We start from the raw sequence: 18262 nt of genomic DNA on the forward strand, positions 1-18262 counted from the left end.
CACCATAGAAAAAAACTACAAACTTACCCTGAAATTTTATATGAAAATCGCTGAATTCAATAGGTACTTTGCATACACCAATCAAATATATATTGAAATATAGTCAGTGTCCGAGCCGCTCGACACAAGCAAAATAAACCATATTAGTACGAGAAAAATTTGAATTCGGGCAGAGGTAGTATAGACTCTTAAAATAAGAGCAACAACCACTTGAATTGGCCTAATTTAATAGTTCAGAAATATATTTAAAAAATAACATCAACGTCTCTTTTTATTAGTAACCTTGAATTTGTTTTTATGCATGAATGTGGTCGCAGCTTTCAATAGCTCAACAGCTCTTGATAATGACATGATTGAGGTACGTACTTAGCCTATTTATCGTTTTTTATCTTCACTTCTTCATATAAAAATGCGATTCTGAGTTTACAGCAGGCATCATCTGTTTTGATCCCATCAGGTAAGTACAGCACTTAAATATTTTTTCCAGTAAAGATCTAATAGATTTCTTGTCCTCCATTTTTAAATAGATGTTCTTCTTAACAAAAATAATTATTTTTAAGTTAATTGAATGTGACGATGTTTTTACTACCATGGTATTAACCTATTTTTATTTATGAAATTACTTCACTAAGTCACGCTGTGATGGTTTTGACATTTGTCAGCTCATCAAGTTTCGTATTAATTCATAACTACGTTGAAAGAGCTAATGGCTGTTCATTGTTTGCGAAATAGTGACGTGCAGACAAATTGTATAATTTTACGACACAAGTCAGCGTTTATTTTTCGAAATTCGAAATTTAAAAAAAATGAAATCTAATACAATCGTCACCTCCAGCAAACTCGCGTCAAAGCTCAATGCAAAATAATGCAGTTTCGAATTGACGATATATTAAGTAAACATTCCTATTTTCGTTTTATTAAAACTTTTTAATCAACTACCCCTTGCAATATCAGTTATAAATCTAAAAACTTATAGATCCGACTCGTATTTGATTATATATTTTTTGATAATGAATTGAGATTTGACCACACTATTGTAATCTGTCAAAATGGCCATTATAGTGTGCCGGTATTGTCGTTTGTTATAATTATAAATAACAAAGACCGAACATATCGAGTTCTTAGGTTTTCGCGATTGTTACACATAGGAAATGAAGATATATATTTTTCCGGATTTAAATCGCGTATAGGTTTGTTTGAAAAAACAAACACACGCGATTTAAATCCGGGAAAATAGTTTCATTTTTTAAAGATCGAACACTTAAAAAAAATAATTCAATCCGGCTGGATTCCAAGGAACGAACCAGCAGACCTTAAGAACTTTTCTATGTGCTTCTTGCAGATCTTGGTTTTTGGTTTTTAACTATTTTTTTGCCATACCGCCATCTGTGACAAAATAATTATTTTATCAAATATGTCCATTAAAGTTAACCGTGCTGCCTCTTTTAGAAGTTCTTAATTAATTTGAGTTTCATACTTTTTTCTAGGTCCAAGATGAAGTGGATAGTTCTGCTGCCGTTACTATGTCTCTTTGTACATGCAAAAGAAAGGAAACTTGATTGGTGGGAGGAGACCATTTTCTATCAGATCTATCCAAGGTCTTTCATGGACAGCGATGGCGATGGCATCGGCGATCTTAATGGCAAGTCAACATTTGTGTATATTTTTTAGAATATTTCTTGAATGTGAGTTTTGTTGAATATTTTAGGATACGACAAACTGTACCAATGAAAAAGGCAATTTAATTAGTGATTAAACGAACGTACCTGTAAGTGAAGCTCGATCATAATTATACGAAGCGTTTCGTCCGAAGAGATTAGCATTTTTTGAAAGAAAAAAAATTGTTCAAATTTAAAATTGGCAAATAAGTTAATTCAGTGTGAAGTAGCCGAACACTGAACAGCTAATGAAACCAAATAGATCACCAAGCGAGAGCTGGAGTGCGCATTGTAATTTAGAAATTTTGTATTTTTATTTGTTTTTACCCTCAACTAAGTGTAGGAAGTGGCCGCACGTATGCCTTACTACAAGTATCAATCTCATGCTAATCTCGAAGGACGAAGCGCGAGTATAATATCAACGTAGAAAACATGCATAATGCAATATGTTTTTAGTACGCAATGGTAAGGTCACCTTATTTACGTTGCTAGCATGATAAAAGAAAAAAAAATCAGTAGAACTAATACGAGTACCAAAAGGTGACAATAAATAAAAATACATAATTTTTCGTCATAATTAATTTTTCGCCAACGGCACATCAGACTACACATTTTTTTTCGAAAAATAGCCTCTATTGCAACGGAACAAGATACGTCAATGTGTAGCTTGATGTGCAGGCGTGTACATAATCTAACAAAAAAAAAACAAGAAGACAAGTCATCAATCAGTTCCTAAACTAGGGCAACCCTGTACCTTGGGTTGGGAGCCGATGACAATCCTCCGCCAGTAAACAGTCTTAGTAATATTTTACAACCAATTAGGGAGACGAATATAGAATAGTGTAAATGTAACGCAAGTACAGGTACCGTTTGTGTTATTTTACAGTAGGACTTTTTACCTTTTAGCCTATAAAATGTTACCATATTTTTACAGGAATAACGTCGAAACTTGAATATCTAAAAGAAATGGGTATTGGGGCAACTTGGCTCTCGCCAATGTTCAAATCACCTATGTACGATTTTGGGTATGACATTGCTGACTTTTATCAGATCCAAGAAGAATACGGTACTATGGAAGATTTCCAAAGATTATTGGCTAAAGCTAAGGAACTGGGTAAGAATTTACTATTTCTTACTCTCCTTAAAGTAATCGCAGAATGTCTTCCTAATTTTTATTAATACGAATTTGGTTTCCCCAGACATCAAAATCGTTCTTGATTTTGTGCCAAATCATACAAGCAATGAAAGCATGTGGTTTCAAGAAGCACTAAAGGGTCATAAGAAATATTATGACTACTTTATTTGGGAAGATGGAGTACGTGATGAAAACGGAAATCTTCAACCTCCTAACAACTGGGTATAATTTCAATTGTAATTTTGCAGTGGAGTAAACAATTAAATACCTAGAACAAAAAGCGTTTCGAGCTAATAGTTTCCATAAAATTTGTTATTAACAAAGTAATTATAACGTGATTAATTTCATGTACATTGCAGAACAGTGTCTTCCGCAAAAGCGCATGGGAATATAGAGAAGAAGTAGGGAAATTCTACCTTCACCAATTTGTCATTGGACAACCTGATCTGAACTACCGAAACCCTGATGTGGTCGAAGAAATGAAGAATGTTATTCGATATTGGTTAGATAAGGGCGTCGCAGGTTTTCGAGTCGATGCTATAGCACATTTGTTTGAAGTTGACAAGAATCTATATGGCGGGAAATACCCTGATGAACCACTTTCACGATGGAATGATAACCCCGACGACTACGATTATCTCGATCATATTTATACTAAGGATCAAGATGAAACTTATGACATGGTTTACCAGTGGAGAGAAATATTTGATGAGTACTCAGCTAAAGATAAATCTACTAAAGTAATGATGATAGAGATTTATGCTTCACCTGAAAAAACTATGAGATACTTTGGAGATGGTGAACGTGAAGGTGGACAAATGCCGTTCAATTTTGCACTCATTACTGATGTCAATCGTGACTCGACAGCATTTGAAATTAAATATGCTCTTGATAAGTTCCTCACGTTTAAGCCTATTGACAAATTATCAAACTGGGTAGTAAGTAATAATATTTAAGATAAAATTCCAACCACTTTCCCTTTTTTTTAAATTGTATTAACTAACAGTATTTTTAATGTATTTAAGGCTGGAAACCATGATAATAAAAGACTTGCATCAAGATATAGTCCTGAATTAGTTGATGGTATGAACATGATCCTTCTGCTGATGCCTGGAATTGCTGTAACTTACATGGTAAGTTTAATAAAAGCCTTATACCTATGAAAATAAATGAGAAAATAACTTAAATCAAATTGTTTTCTCAGGGTGAAGAAATCGGAATGGTTGACGGATACGTAAGCTGGGAAGACACCGTAGATCCGAGTGGATGTAACACTGACGACCCTATAAATTACTGGATGTCATCAAGAGATCCCGAACGAACTCCGTTCCAATGGAGCGCTGAGAAAAACGCTGGTAAGAAAGTAATATCAACCGAATAAACTGCCTCGGTAGCCGAACGGTTGCTGGGCATGCTGGGCAGCCACGCACGAGGTCCCGGGTTCGATTCCCGTGCTGGGGGAAAAATTTGTATGGCTTACATTTATTTAACTCGTGAGTTTGGGTGTAATTTGTGGGTGTCTATGTGTGTGTCCATGGCACCGGCGATACAGGGTTTCCCTAGTGCGGGACTATGAGTGTGTGCGCGTTATTATTGTTATATTATTATTATTATTATAAACATTCCGAGGTCATACAACATATCAGTGAAAAGAAATTATAAGCATTTATTTTGCAAATAATCATTATATAACTGAGACAAACAATTCGAGGAGTCCATCTTTAACCGGGCACCCATGACAATTACAATGTCTTTTTTTTTTAATAACAAGATATGTATATTGCTTCCAAAATGTATTATGAATGTTTAAAAGTACTGGAAAATTCACGGAAGAAAAGTATCAGGTTGAAATTGTCATACCATGTAACTTGGCGTCCAATATCAGACGTGGAATTAGATTTTTATTGTTACGTTAATTTTAATTTAATACCTTTAGTAACTTATATTATTTCTTTATTTTATTTATTTGTAATCAGGATGTACTGACCCATTAATAAATACCTTATAGATTAACATGTACATATAATAATATAACAAAACATAATTGTTTACTCGTATGGACTGCGACGTGTGACGCAACGCGAGTGTCCGGTAACCGGCCTCGGAAACGTCAGCACATGACACCCTTCGGCCTGAACTTTTCCTTCGTGAAGTTGATATACGCACAATTGATACTCTCACCACAAATTAACTAAATTCACTCGTATATTCTCCACAATATCTGCAGACATTGTGAACTAATGAAAACGTGACATGTATGACAACGTCGTCGGTATCGCTGGACGCAGTGGATGATTAGGGCCAGTCGGGGCGGTGCCACTAAGGTTACGGCTGGTTTGCTTCTTTTCTATCCATCTTTTTAAAACAGTTCTCGTTGCAACGTTATATTAGTATCGAAAGAAATGATATGTACAGGTTTACCATTTCAGCTGAAAGACATTCAATGCTGGAATTAGGCCATAGACAGGGTTGCATTTGATGAATTCGAAACATCTTAATAAAACTTTTGTTCTATCACTATCCGAAATTCACAAAAATTTGGTTTTGTCAATCTATCAGTCATCATATTTAAAAATTGCTCCAAAAGCAACACGTTTATATGGGAAGTTGAAAAGTTTTTGTTCGAATGTTTGTTTCGTACCTATGTGTATGTTCTCAATAGTCAATAACTTTCGCTCTTTACAATTACTAACAATTGTGTATCATAGATTTTTGGCACAATGATATTAACGTATTTTCCGTGTCCTTTTATACATTTTCAACGCTTACAAAGCGCCTGTCAAAACATTTTTCAGGTTTCTCGACTGCGGACAAAACATGGCTGCCTGTAGCTGCTGGCTATGAAACATTGAACGTGGAATACCAACGCAATAACAAAAAGTCTCACTTGAACGTATACAAAGCTCTGGCTAAACTGCGAACTGAGAAGGTGTTCCGTTATGGAAGATACGACTCTGTTGCTTTCAACAGAGATGTCTTAGGTTTTAGAAGGTGAGTTATATTCAAACTTGAATTAGTTTTATAGTTGGAGAATACTACATAGTCTTAATGTAGTAAAGACAGCATAATCTAAATTAACCATAAGTTTACATAGGTTAACAAAATTAGATAAAATGTCTTATGACAGATTTATTATACCTATATAGTTACAGATTTATTACCACAGTTTGACTTGAAAATCGCTCTTCTGTATCTAGAGACGATAATTTAATAAATAACCGCGAATGTTTTTAATAATCACTAGTAAGGTAATTTCATCAGTACCCTTACCCTTCCAAACCGGAACGTAGTAATAGGTAAGGTGGCAGTATGATATGGTCCGCTATGATAGCTCAATGTGAGCTGAGGATTTTCCTTGATATGCTGGTTTGATTATGATGTTTTTCTTCACTATTAGCGAGAACTGGTGCTATTGATTATTCAGAAATTTACATTTCTTTGAAACAAAAGACTCGATTGGAAGTGTGGACTGCAACCAATCTTCCGATGGGTTACCGTTATCAAATCTTAAATGTATTATGTTTTAGATTGTTTGAGTATGAGATGATAACTCCGATATGGCAATTGCTGAGAAACATATTGGTTACATAATCAAGGACTAAATTTAAAATGAAACAATAGTAAAAATTTCGGAATAAATACGAGAAACAGATAGCGATTGGTTGTGAAAGATTATATTATATGTATTATATATATATTCAAGAAGTATTTACGATACAATACATATGGTGTAAGGAGCATATCAACGACTTGAGTGTCTGTACTCTCGGAGATAAGATGCAACTAACGTTAGCTAAAGTGTTTTGACAGTCAGATTAGGTAGACTGAATAGGTAATGTTATGGTGATAATATGTTATATAATCATTTTGTCAGTCTATAGGTAGTAGGAACTTTATAGACAATTTTTGGGTCACATGTACTTGGACGATGGCTAGCGCATAAATTCAACCTATATTAAAATGTATTCGATTCCTGCGGATTGACATATATTCTTAAATAACTTTAATTTTTTAGAAAAAAAGATGAAGTTAGCTCAGTAACACCACAATTGTAAGATTTAATTTATGCTCTAATAATATTTACTAAAGAAGACAAAAGCAAAGACATCAATTACACGGGGTACATAAGCAGCACAAGTAACAAGGAAGAGTGAGAGTAGACACAAGTGGCACATTTTTTGCCAGATGAAAATTTTAAACGTGTAATGTTTAAATGTAATTTTTCATCGTTAACAGGTGGTACAACAAAGAGAACTATGTTATTCTGATCAACTTCAGAGATGTCCCTTACACCCTAGATACAAGTTATTTTGAAAACATCGTCGGTAAAGTGAAGGTCGTTCTCACAAGTATTAATTCTAATAAAAATGTTGGGTAAGTTGATGTAAAATAACTTTACTCGAATCACTAGGCATTTTTAATGTTAGTATTCCAAACTTTTGTTAGTGACTTCAGTCGAACTCCACATTTAAAAGAACATCGTTACGTTAAAACAATGATATTTTAAGAATTTAGTAAAATTTGATACTTTAAGGACTTGTACAGCTGTGGCTTAATTTGTTTTTTCCTTTCAGAGATGTACTGAACGCTAAAGCCGTGGACATTAACGCTTATGAAGCTTTAGTACTTAAAGTGGTGAAGTAGAGTCGAATATAAAATAGAGTTCTAAAATATATTAGTATACAATTGCTTTTGTAAACAAGTTTTCACATGAAGCCATATAAAATAAACCGCAAGAGATTTTTACGTGTTTTATTAGTTTCATATCTATGGAGATTATATCCAGAATACTGGCTGAGTCTCTGAATCTTATTAGATAAAGATATAAATGCATCATAGATATTGGAGAACGGATGGTCATTGCGTTATGAGAACTGAAAGTTCTAGTTATGTTAATGGCTATATAACCTTTAAGCATTTTTTTTCTTGATGTTGATAAAGTTGTAGTGGATTTACATACTTTGCGCTCTTACCTTACTGAATTGTGTGGTCTCTGGGAATGTTAACATCCTTTTAAGGAATTTGTTAGCAAACGCAAGCGAACGTCTCTAACATATCTAATCCAAATAAGCAATAACAATGTAAGCTTTGTGTAACATTACATTTTGATTTTTACGAATAAATGTGAGGAATAGAAAAAAAACATGTATTTCTGGATAATATCTCGTATTATATCGCTTACTTTAGCAGAGATGCAAATTAAACAAAATTAGCTGTAGTCTCCTCTCTCTCTTTTCCTGGAAAAACAATTATGTATATTGAGCCGTGACTTGATATAGTAAATATTTTTGCTTGTATTATCAAATACTATCTCTCACTAAGAAGCCCTCATTTGCCAGTATGAATAATGCAGAAGGGTTTTCAATGTCCTGATTAACTTCTACCCCTTTGACTGAAACGTGTTTCACGCTTCGTGTTCTGTTATGTACATATTTAAAATCATCTGCACACAATCCATTGTGGACCACTTGTGGTATTTGAATATTACCAGAATTTTAAATAAATACGTGAAAGATGTGGCTTAAGGATTAAAGGATTTAGTGACTAGAATAGAGAAAGGAATGTTAAGGTGGTTTGGGCATGTACAGCGGATGGATGTAAGAAGAATTACCAAACAGAATTATCATGCGAATGTGTTCTGTAATCTCTGCCTACCTCTTCTGTGGGACTAGGGAATGAGCTTATGTATGTATATTTTAAATAAATAACAAATCTGCTGGTAAAGATATGAACATGCCTTTACCAGCAGATTTGTTATTTATATATTATTTATATTATATGTCTGTTAGTCATTTTCTTCTCTGTATGGTCTTGTGGAACTTGTGCTATATTAATGTATACATGCATTTTATGTAACGATTAAGTTCCCTTAAAGTTTATTGTATAAAATGCCTTGACCTGAAATTTGACAGATTTGTCCCTAAGACACCTGATCCCCTAACCGACTGTTCGGTTCTGAATTGATCAGTGTGAAGAAAGGTGTTAAACAAAATTAACATTTAACCAGCGAGTTGTAAAATTAATTTTTTAAAATTACTTCCTTATTGCAACATTAGTGAATATCGTTTCAAGAAAGTTTTTAAGCCAATTTGATAATTAATTTCATTACATAAATACAAATTTCAACCAAAAAGCTGGAATACTTTCCTTTTCAATGCGTAAAAAATGTCTCAGAACCAATAGAGCATCGACTTTACCTATAGGTGCATGAACTCTGCACTGGAATGGTTGTGTATAACAAACAGTGTGTTGAATTTTGTCAAATTAGCGAATAACAAATGAGGTTAAACTCCGAATGTTAATTCATATTTCGCCAAATACGTGTAACAGCGTTACATATAACTAATTTCTTCAATGTATACATTAGAACATCTGCCTGCACACACACATTATTTAAATTCTGATGATACTATTTGTTACTTTGGCAATTGTAAATGATCAAACTATAGGGAAATTTCGATTTAAATGACGCTGAGGAATTTAATTAGTTTCTTATTATTATCTTCAACGACATCGTTAACATTTGTGCTATTAATTCCAACTTCTAAAGTAAACTACGTAATATCGTGTTTAACATTTGTGTTCTAGCCCAAAGCACAAGTCGTGATTCCACTTGTTTTTATATTTAATAATATACTGAAAAAATATTTTACACAAGTTTTTGACCAGTAACTGTTTACAAGTAACTGAACTGGCCGAACCTTCCTGACTGCAGATTGGTTGAATCCTTCACATTAAGTGACATTATCAGTCTGTTAGCCGAGCTGTGCACGTATAAGTAACCAACGACTATAAACATACTCACATAATCATAGGACATAATCGTTTAAAGCAAAAGGGCAATTATGACAAATTAACATTGAAAACGAAGAGTTCTTATGTTTGCGACTGTACAACATTGGTTTTGTTTGAAAGAACAAACACGATAATTACTCAATCAATACATTCAAGAAATTAAACAATTGAGTTTGCCGTTGACGTAACAGACACAAACCCAGCAGTGGAGCATTTGAGCTTTCGAGTGCACACTATGAGTGTTCAGAAAATGGGTCTACTATAACATCACAACATTGGACGAGCTTCGGCAAAAAGTCAATCAAGCTGCGGCTCATATCAACGGTAGAAGATATGCACGACAGATAAAACGATCATTTTTAAGGCGATGTCGTGCATGTATTAATGCTGGTGGCAAACAATTTGAACATTTACTATAATGTTAATTTTGCAATAAATAAATTAAATGAAGAAATACCATTTGTTTTGATTTATTCAACATTTTTCAGCAACAAAAACCTATTTTCGGCAAATAGTAAAAGTGATTACTATAAATAAGAACAATAATTTAGAATTTTAGTCTTTCTTAAAAATGGTACGAATATGTTTTGCAACATTTTTTTTAAGTACCTGCTTTATTGTTATTCAACAAAGGGCATCTATCTATCTCTTTCTAACGTATATCTCTCGCTATCTTTCTCTCTCTAATTTCTAAATTGTATCGACTACGCACATGTGCCATTGAAATTCCAAGAAATTGCAACACATAACCTTTTTTCGGTACATAGTAAAAGTGATTATTATGAACAAGAACAATAATCAAGAATTTTAATCTTTCTTAGAAATGGTACCAATATTTTTGGCGCCTAGTTTTATTAAAGTATTATACCATTTTGGAATCTTGGTTAGTTGCGTCAATTTTTAAAAAAACTTGCCGCAGTGGTGTCCATACTTTTTTTTTACAAAACGATGAGTGAAAGTCGACTGAAGGTAAAAATATTTCAAAATTTTAAGGAAAAAAATATTTTAATGGATTTTTGTGTAAAACTGCAGGCATTCTAGGGTTTTTAAGAGTTGTGGTAGACAGCAGTACTACTTAGGTGGCCGTTAAAATTAAAACATCAGAAATATCTGAAAAAATGTGGTCGTGGTGATTCAAAATATCATTAAGGGAGTAAATTTTCGAAGAATAACAATTTTTTCATCATAATTGAAAAAAAAAAAATGAGATAGATTTTTTTTCTTATTTTTCCTCAAGTAGTTATGCGCAGGTCCACCCTCCAGCGCCCGCTTATCGTTGAATTTTGGGACACGCTGTATACTAACTACTACACCTTTATTTTGATTATTATTATTATTCGAATTGTATCACGTGTAACCATTGAGATTACGGACCATAGAGACCTTACTGAGCCAACACTCGGTTAGTACGATGACATCGTATTGCAAGTCCGTAGATTCCAACATAACAATAGACTCATCAAGATTTTTGTTTATACTACGTATATTCTAATGAACTATACTAATATACTCATGTGTGTGAGTGCACGTACAAACCTCAGCTACATTAAAGCTGTCTATATCAGGAGTAATATTACTTACATTCATCACGATTGGATATAATAAATTACAATTAAGTGACCACACCATGTACCGTTTTAGGAAATATTGTAGGTTAAACCATAATAATCATTAAGATAAGAAAAGAAAGTCGATTCATAAAGTAGCAACAGTTTATAAGTCGAAATGAGAATATAAAAATGTGAAGTAGTTGTATTATTAGTGTGGCAATATGAGTTTTGTGTAAATAAATATTAAATGTGTATGAATGAAGTGTGTTTTAACAATTAAGTTAATTATTTTTTTATGTTTATAATATAACTAAAGTCTTTTTACAAAATAAGTGAAAATGTATGTAATTAATTCTTAACAAGTAATTTATATAAACAAGCCTCTGAATTAATACGAAAAAGCTCTGTTTCATGGTTTTTGCGAAGAAAAATACGACCATTTATTGACCAACAATATGTGTAATAGTTTTGCTTTGCGAACTAGCATGATAGGAAGAACAGATTTTGCATACGTGGTGGAATATATTCCGAAATATATACGGGCGTGCGTTTGCCCTGTATTCCTAGAGCTTCGGTGTTTAGTTTCTCATTTCATGTTTTATTTTGATGAACAATTTTATTTCATGAAATAAAATTTTCCTTTGTAGACACAGACTGGAACTCCACGAGGATAAGCTTTGGGCTCGTCTTACTTGGTAGTCGATAGGTGTCCAGCATTTCGGATGTGGTTAAATCTATTTTCAGTGACTTCGCCATGCAACATACACTTTTAATCAAACTGGTAGTAGATTCTGTATCAATCATAGGCAATTCCTCGTTTCTACACTTGAGCTGCGGGACTTGAATTCGACGTCCTTAATTTTGTGTTCCAAGCTGGTGATATAACATTGGTCTTCTTTTTTTGTTTTTCTAGTTGTTCATTACGATTTCTCATTCTTCATACATTTTATTACTAAATCCCATCCAAGATTGGATATCTTCGTTTGACTTTTTAATTTCCGTGTTTTGCCTGTTTAATTCTTTTATTTTGACGTGACGGTGAGCGATCGACGCAGGCGGCGGCGCACAAACATGACGCGTGGATAAAAATCGCTATGAGAATTGCAAAGCAGCGTAGGCGAGGGGTGCGGGTGCGGGTGAGGAGTGCCACTGAGGAAAGTCAGTGAATGATTCACCGCTACCTCCGTATTGTCGGCGTTAGTTAATGCAAACTTATTTTACTGATTTCACTGCACATAAACACTAATTATTTACTTTTTTTATTTATTTTAATTTTTTAATTATTTATTTTATTTATTATTATATTATATTGTTATTATTACTTTCAAGATGAAGTGGATAGGTCCACCTCCGTTACTATGTGAAAATACTCTTGACAAGTTTCCTACTTTTAAACCTATTGACAAACTTTCAAACTGAGTAGTACCTGAATTTCAAACTGAGTAATAATAATTAAAATAAATTTTGAATTTCTTTTTGAGGTTTAAAAATCAATAGAATCATATTTATATTATTTAAGGCTGGAAATCAAGATAATAACAGACTTTGCATCAAAATATAGTCCCGAATAATTGATGGTATGAACATGATTCTTCTGCTGGTTCCTAATGTTACTGTTACACAGATGGTAAGCTAAACAGTTTTTGATTGAAAAATATGAAAATAAACAAGCAAGTAACTTAAGTTAAATGTTTTCCTCAGGGTAAAGAAATTGGAGTGGTCGATGGATATGTCAGCTGGGAAGATACAGTAGATCAGCAAGCATGCAACATAGATGATCTTGAAAATTATTGGAAATTACCAAGAGATCCTGCACAAACTCCATTCAATGCGTGGTGATAAAAACGCTGGTACGAAGTAATATTTGCACATTAGGCGTTCTAAGACCATAAAAACATTTCAGCGAAAAAAAATGATAATGTTCAAGTAGCATATATAATTTGAGAAAATGTGTCCTAAATGGGAAACCCATCATGCTTGAGTGCCTACAATTACCGTCTTCTAAGAAATAAACCGTTTTATTAAAATAAATTTTATATAACAGGAAAAACACAAAGACGTTAATACCTCTATTGTGTTCTTGAAAATCTAGAATGAATATGTAAAGAGTAAGCAAAAGATTGTATTTGCAATTTTCTTTTTTCGAATTCGGGGCGATCCGGGTCAGGTTGATAAACAGATAAATTAAACAAAAGAATAAAGTCAGCCGTGACCATGAGCCCGACATTTGTTTGTTTGAAAAATCGTACACGATTTAGATTCGAAACAATAGTTCATTTCTAAAGAATTAGGTTGAAATTGAAATGCAGTTTATAGAGTCAGTTTATAAAGTCAAGTCAAAAGAACAGGTGTTGTGAGATTATATAGAATATCGAAAAATTATTGCTCCAAAATTTATTTTATATATATTTAAATATATTTCATATTTTCGAGAATCAATTAACTTCTCTCTTTACTCAAAGTAAGTATGCTAAATTTCTAGATAACTTATGGCGAGCAGTTTTCATTACTTGATTATAAATTCGAAACTTAATTGTATATAAAACATTTTATTTACCTCGAAGACGTATTGCAATGTCCATGGTCTCGAAGGGACTGAAGAGGCGGGTGTCAACATCTTCTAGCCGTACGAATTTTTGTAACTACCCGCACTTGGTCTTCATTATTTATTTATGCATTAGGGTTGTCACTAGACCGACACACAGCAGTTTTCAGTCTGTTTTATTTTTAACATTTAGTGCTCTACTTACAAACTATAGTTTTCTGAAACTCTCGTTTCAGGTTTCTCGACTGTGAATAAGACATGACTGCCTATAGCCGATGGCTACGAAACATTGAACATGGAATACCAACTCAATAATGGAATCTCACTGGAACGTATACAAAGCTCTGGCTAAGTAAGTAAGTGTTCCGCCATGCAAGATACGAGTCTGTTGAGATAGAGATGTTTATGGCTTTAGAAGGCGAGTATCTGACCATTATCAAGGAAAACATTTACTATTAACGTTGTCAAAATCATATAGTTTCGTTTCATTTTAGAAGGTTTACAAAAATGACGATAAAATAATTGATTACAGATTATTACTATTTTTCACATAAGAAAAACAATAATTGGCATGGGGTCATAGTTATATTTGGTATGACAGTGATATCTATTAGTTATATTGTGTATTAGTGTATTAGTAGTAGAAAGTCGTAGTCTTAAATAAATTTAAAAAATCTTGAATGGAAACCCCAAAATATGCAGTGACATGTATTTTTTATTATTATCCACAGGTGGTACAACAATGAGAACTATGTAGTTCTGATAAATTTCAGAGATGTTCCCTACGCTCTAGACATAAGCTACTTTGAAAATGTCATCGATAAAGTCAATGTCGTTCAAACAAGCATTAATTCTAATAAAAATGTTGGGTAAGTATAATAAATAAAATGCTTGTTTTCACTTGATAATAAATTGTAGTAACTTGGCAATTTTTTATAGAAGGATATAACAAAAATTAACTTGGTCAGTCAAACTCAAAAGATTTTTAAGATTCTATAACGTTGAGTCTTTGCTATCATAAGATCTTTATGAAATTAGAATATTTAAAGATTTATACAGTTGTGGCTAAATTTGGTTTTTCTTTTCAGAGATGTATTGAACGCTAAAGCTGTGGACATTAACGCTTAGGAAGCTTTGATACATGAAGTGTTGTAATAAAGTTGATAGTGAAGTTGAAATTGAGTTTTATAAGTTTATCATAGTCTATGCCATTGTAAACAAAAAATTCCAGTCATGCCAAAAATAGTTTCATTTCCTATATCTGGTAGTAATCAGGTACTAACACAGTAAACCGACAGAAGCTGTAGAAGCCAACCAAAATAACATAAAACCAACATATAAAGAACCAATAAAAGAATAAAACTACTGTAAAGTTAATATTAGATTATGAATACCGTTAAGATTGTAATCTTTTCAATGCACAGTTTGTTCAAATGCTTATTGTATGTACTGAAAATCTCGATGACTTATTAAGTTTACCTATTTTGAAGAGTTAAATCAAACTAAAACTAGAATATTACATAAGAAATTACATAACTTTGTGGTAGATATAAATGAACCGGGTTCTTAAGTTTTAATATTGGAAAGTCGTGTACATATTTGTCTTTCCCAAAAACATTTCATTTTTAGTTATGAGTATATAATATATTAGATAGAAAAGTTAGTTCAATTTATGGCAATAAACAAGTTTTAAAAGTAAAATTTAGAGGATATTTCAAATGAAATTTGGCGTTTAGTTGTATATTGTTAACCCGAAAAAAGAAATAATTATTTTTTTTAAATGACTCTGCATGCACCCCAATGATTGGGGTATCATTGTATAGGTGTTAATAAGTGCAGTTATAAATGCTAAAAAATCAGACATATTACATCACTGAATTTCTAGATAGTCACTTTAAAACATCACTATCTGAAAAAAGGGCCGATGTACCAATATTTGGCAGAATTTAAATGATACTTCAGAAGCCTACCTACCTGATATCTACTGAAGGTACCTACTGAGGTATTAAAGAACGATAGTAAGAATCTCTTTTGTGAGCTTAGATTAAGTTTTTGCATGAAATTGTTTGCAGTTATCAGTTATTCAAGTGTTATTAATAATAACGTGCTTGAGATACATTTTTTAAACCATTTATCATTTTTTATCACACACAATTTCTTATAAAAAGGTGAATCTGAGTCCACGAAAACATCGTGTGTTTAGATGTCATCAGGTATAAATCAGTTGCTTACACTTACTTTATTGTGTCAAGTCTAAGCAGATTTTATGTCTTCCATTTTGAAATTTAAGACTATCTGTTTTATAATGGAGTATATTAGCCAATGTGTCGATTAAGGTTTACATTTGTGTGACCTCTAGTAAAAGTTTTGCGTGTTTGTTGTTCAGTATGTTCACTTAGTGTATTTATTACAATTTCTGATGAATTTAAACTTCGCACTTGTTTCTAGGTTCAAGATGAAGTGGATAGTACTGCTGCCGTTATTATGTCTCATTGTACAAGCAAAAGAAAGAGAACTTGATTGGTGGGAGACGACCATCTTCTATCAGATCTATCCGCGGTCTTTCATGGACAGCGATGGTGATGGCATCGGTGATATTAATGGTAAATGAAAATTTGTATATATTTTTAGTATTTCTTGTATCTGTGATTCATATATTTGAAACACGGTTTTGATAATGATTTAAAAACAAATTAAAATAAAATACATTACATTTTTCTCATCGTTGTGACTACGTTTAAAAATATCGATAAAATATACTAACATATACATTATTCTATGAAATATTGCTATATTTTTTTACAGGAATAACATCAAAACTCGAATATCTAAAAGAAATGGGTATTGGGGCAACTTGGCTCTCACCAATTTTCAAATCGCCTATGTATGATTTTGGGTACGACATTGCCGATTTTTACCAGATCCAAGAAGAATACGGTACTATGGAAGATTTCCAAAGATTACTGGCTAAAGCTAAAGAGCTAGGTATAAATTTACTATTTATGATTGTGCTCAAAATGTTCACAGAAACTTTCTAATTTTTTTTAATATGAATTGTGTTTCCGCAGATATCAAAATCGTTCTAGATTTTGTGCCAAATCATACAAGTAATGAAAGCATGTGGTTTCAAGAAGCACTAAAGGGTCACGAGAAATATTATGACTACTTTATTTGGGAAGACGGAGTAGTTGATGAAAACGGCAACCTTCAACCTCCTAACAATTGGGTATAATTTCAATTGTATAATAATAGTAAAATGACATATTATACAGCGGAGAGTACAAACTTTATGGTTTGTCGACGAAATATAGAGTTATTTGGACGCTAAATACCTAAGACTAAAAGTTCACTATTCTGTTAAAAATGTGTAGACATGTTAAATCCAGTGTCAATAGAGTAAAAAACATCATTAATATATGTATTGCAGGTCAGCGTCTTCCGCAAAAGCGCGTGGGAGTATAGAGAAGAAGTAGGCAAGTTCTACCTTCACCAATTTGTCATTGGACAGCCGGATTTGAACTACCGAAACCCCGACGTAGTTGAAGAAATGAAGAACATCATTCGTTATTGGTTAGACATGGGCGTCGCAGGTTTTAGAGTCGATGCTGTAGCACATTGTTTCGAAGTTGACAAAAATCTGTACGGTGGAAAATACCCTGATGAACCACTTACAGGATGGAGTGATGATCCCGACGATTACTATTACGTTGATCATATTTACACCAAGGACCAGGATGAAACTTATGATATGGTTTACCAATGGAGAGAAGTCCTTGACGAATACACAGCTAAAGAGAAATCTACTAAAGTAATGATGATAGAGATTTATGCTTCTCCTGAAAAAACTATGAGGTACTTTGGAGATGGTGAACGTGAAGGTGGACAAATGCCATTCAATTTTGCACTCATTACTGATGTCAATCGTGACTCAACAGCATTCGAAATTAAATATGCTCTTGACAAATTCATAACTTTTAAACCTATTGACAAACTTTCAAACTGGGTAGTAAGTAACAATTATTAAGATGATATTCTAACTCACTGTTGAACAATCAAACGAAACTAACAATACTTATATTACATTTAAGGCTGGAAATCACGACAATAACAGACTTGCATCGAGATATAGTCCTGAATTAGTTGATGGCATGAACATGATTCTTTTGCTTATGCCTGGTATTGCTGTCACATATATGGTAAGCTCAACAAACTGCTTGTGATTTAAGAATATGAAAATAAACAAGCAACTAACTTAAATGAAATGGTTTTTCCAGGGCGAAGAAATCGGAATGGTCGACGGATACGTAAGCTGGGAAGATACCGTAGACCCGAGCGGATGTAACACTGACGACCCTGAAAATTACTGGAGATCGTCAAGAGATCCTGAACGAACCCCATTCCAATGGAGTGCTGAAAAAAATGCTGGTAAGAGATCATAAAAATATTTCAGTGAAAATAAATGGTAATCCAATATTCAAATGAGCTAAGGATGTACATTAAAAGAATCAATTTTTGATGGAGCTCCCATGGTTATTAAATTTTTATTGAATTGACATTCAATTATTTTTTGTGAAATTAC

At 33.0% G+C, this 18262-nt stretch overlaps 3 protein-coding genes across 4 annotated transcripts in view; 2 read left to right on the forward strand and 1 right to left on the reverse strand.

Moving 5' to 3' along the window:
- LOC113226174 (calcium/calmodulin-dependent 3',5'-cyclic nucleotide phosphodiesterase 1-like) overlaps positions 1-18262 on the reverse strand; it is a 371342-nt gene that overhangs the window by 249605 nt on the left and 103475 nt on the right. The gene's annotated exons all lie outside the window — the stretch shown is intronic.
- Positions 1492-7528, forward strand: LOC113226175 (maltase A1-like). The gene is made up of 9 exons (XM_026458710.1): positions 1492-1642; positions 2593-2772; positions 2858-3015; positions 3153-3731; positions 3819-3926; positions 3998-4148; positions 5589-5784; positions 7030-7167; positions 7368-7528. The coding sequence occupies exons 1-9, from the start codon at positions 1495-1497 to the stop codon at positions 7435-7437; spliced, it is 1728 nt and encodes a 575-aa protein (XP_026314495.1). The 5' UTR covers positions 1492-1494; the 3' UTR covers positions 7438-7528.
- The window catches only part of LOC113226178 (maltase A1-like), a 5306-nt gene continuing 3179 nt past the window's right edge, over positions 16136-18262 (forward strand). Inside the window, exons 1-6 of the mRNA XM_026458713.1 lie at positions 16136-16286; positions 16489-16668; positions 16752-16909; positions 17111-17689; positions 17772-17879; positions 17958-18108. Of these exons, the coding sequence (XP_026314498.1) occupies positions 16139-16286; positions 16489-16668; positions 16752-16909; positions 17111-17689; positions 17772-17879; positions 17958-18108 (1324 nt within the window). The 5' untranslated portion in view covers positions 16136-16138. The remainder of the gene's footprint in view (positions 16287-16488; positions 16669-16751; positions 16910-17110; positions 17690-17771; positions 17880-17957; positions 18109-18262) is intronic.

The sequence above is a fragment of the Hyposmocoma kahamanoa genome, unplaced genomic scaffold (assembly GCF_003589595.1).
Source record: "Hyposmocoma kahamanoa isolate Upper Pololo Valley unplaced genomic scaffold, ASM358959v1 182, whole genome shotgun sequence".
NCBI lineage: Eukaryota > Metazoa > Arthropoda > Insecta > Lepidoptera > Cosmopterigidae > Hyposmocoma > Hyposmocoma kahamanoa.

Excerpts from the sequence above, each read along its gene's own strand:
- LOC113226175 (XM_026458710.1), top strand. The coding sequence starts at position 1,495 with ATGAAGTGGATAGTTCTGCTGCCGTTACTATGTCTCTTTGTACATGCA. Across the intron at positions 3,732-3,818 it reads ACAAATTATCAAACTGGGTA|GCTGGAAACCATGATAATAA; the intron begins GTAAGTAATAAT and ends AATGTATTTAAG. Across the intron at positions 4,149-5,588 it reads GAGCGCTGAGAAAAACGCTG|GTTTCTCGACTGCGGACAAA; the intron begins GTAAGAAAGTAA and ends AACATTTTTCAG.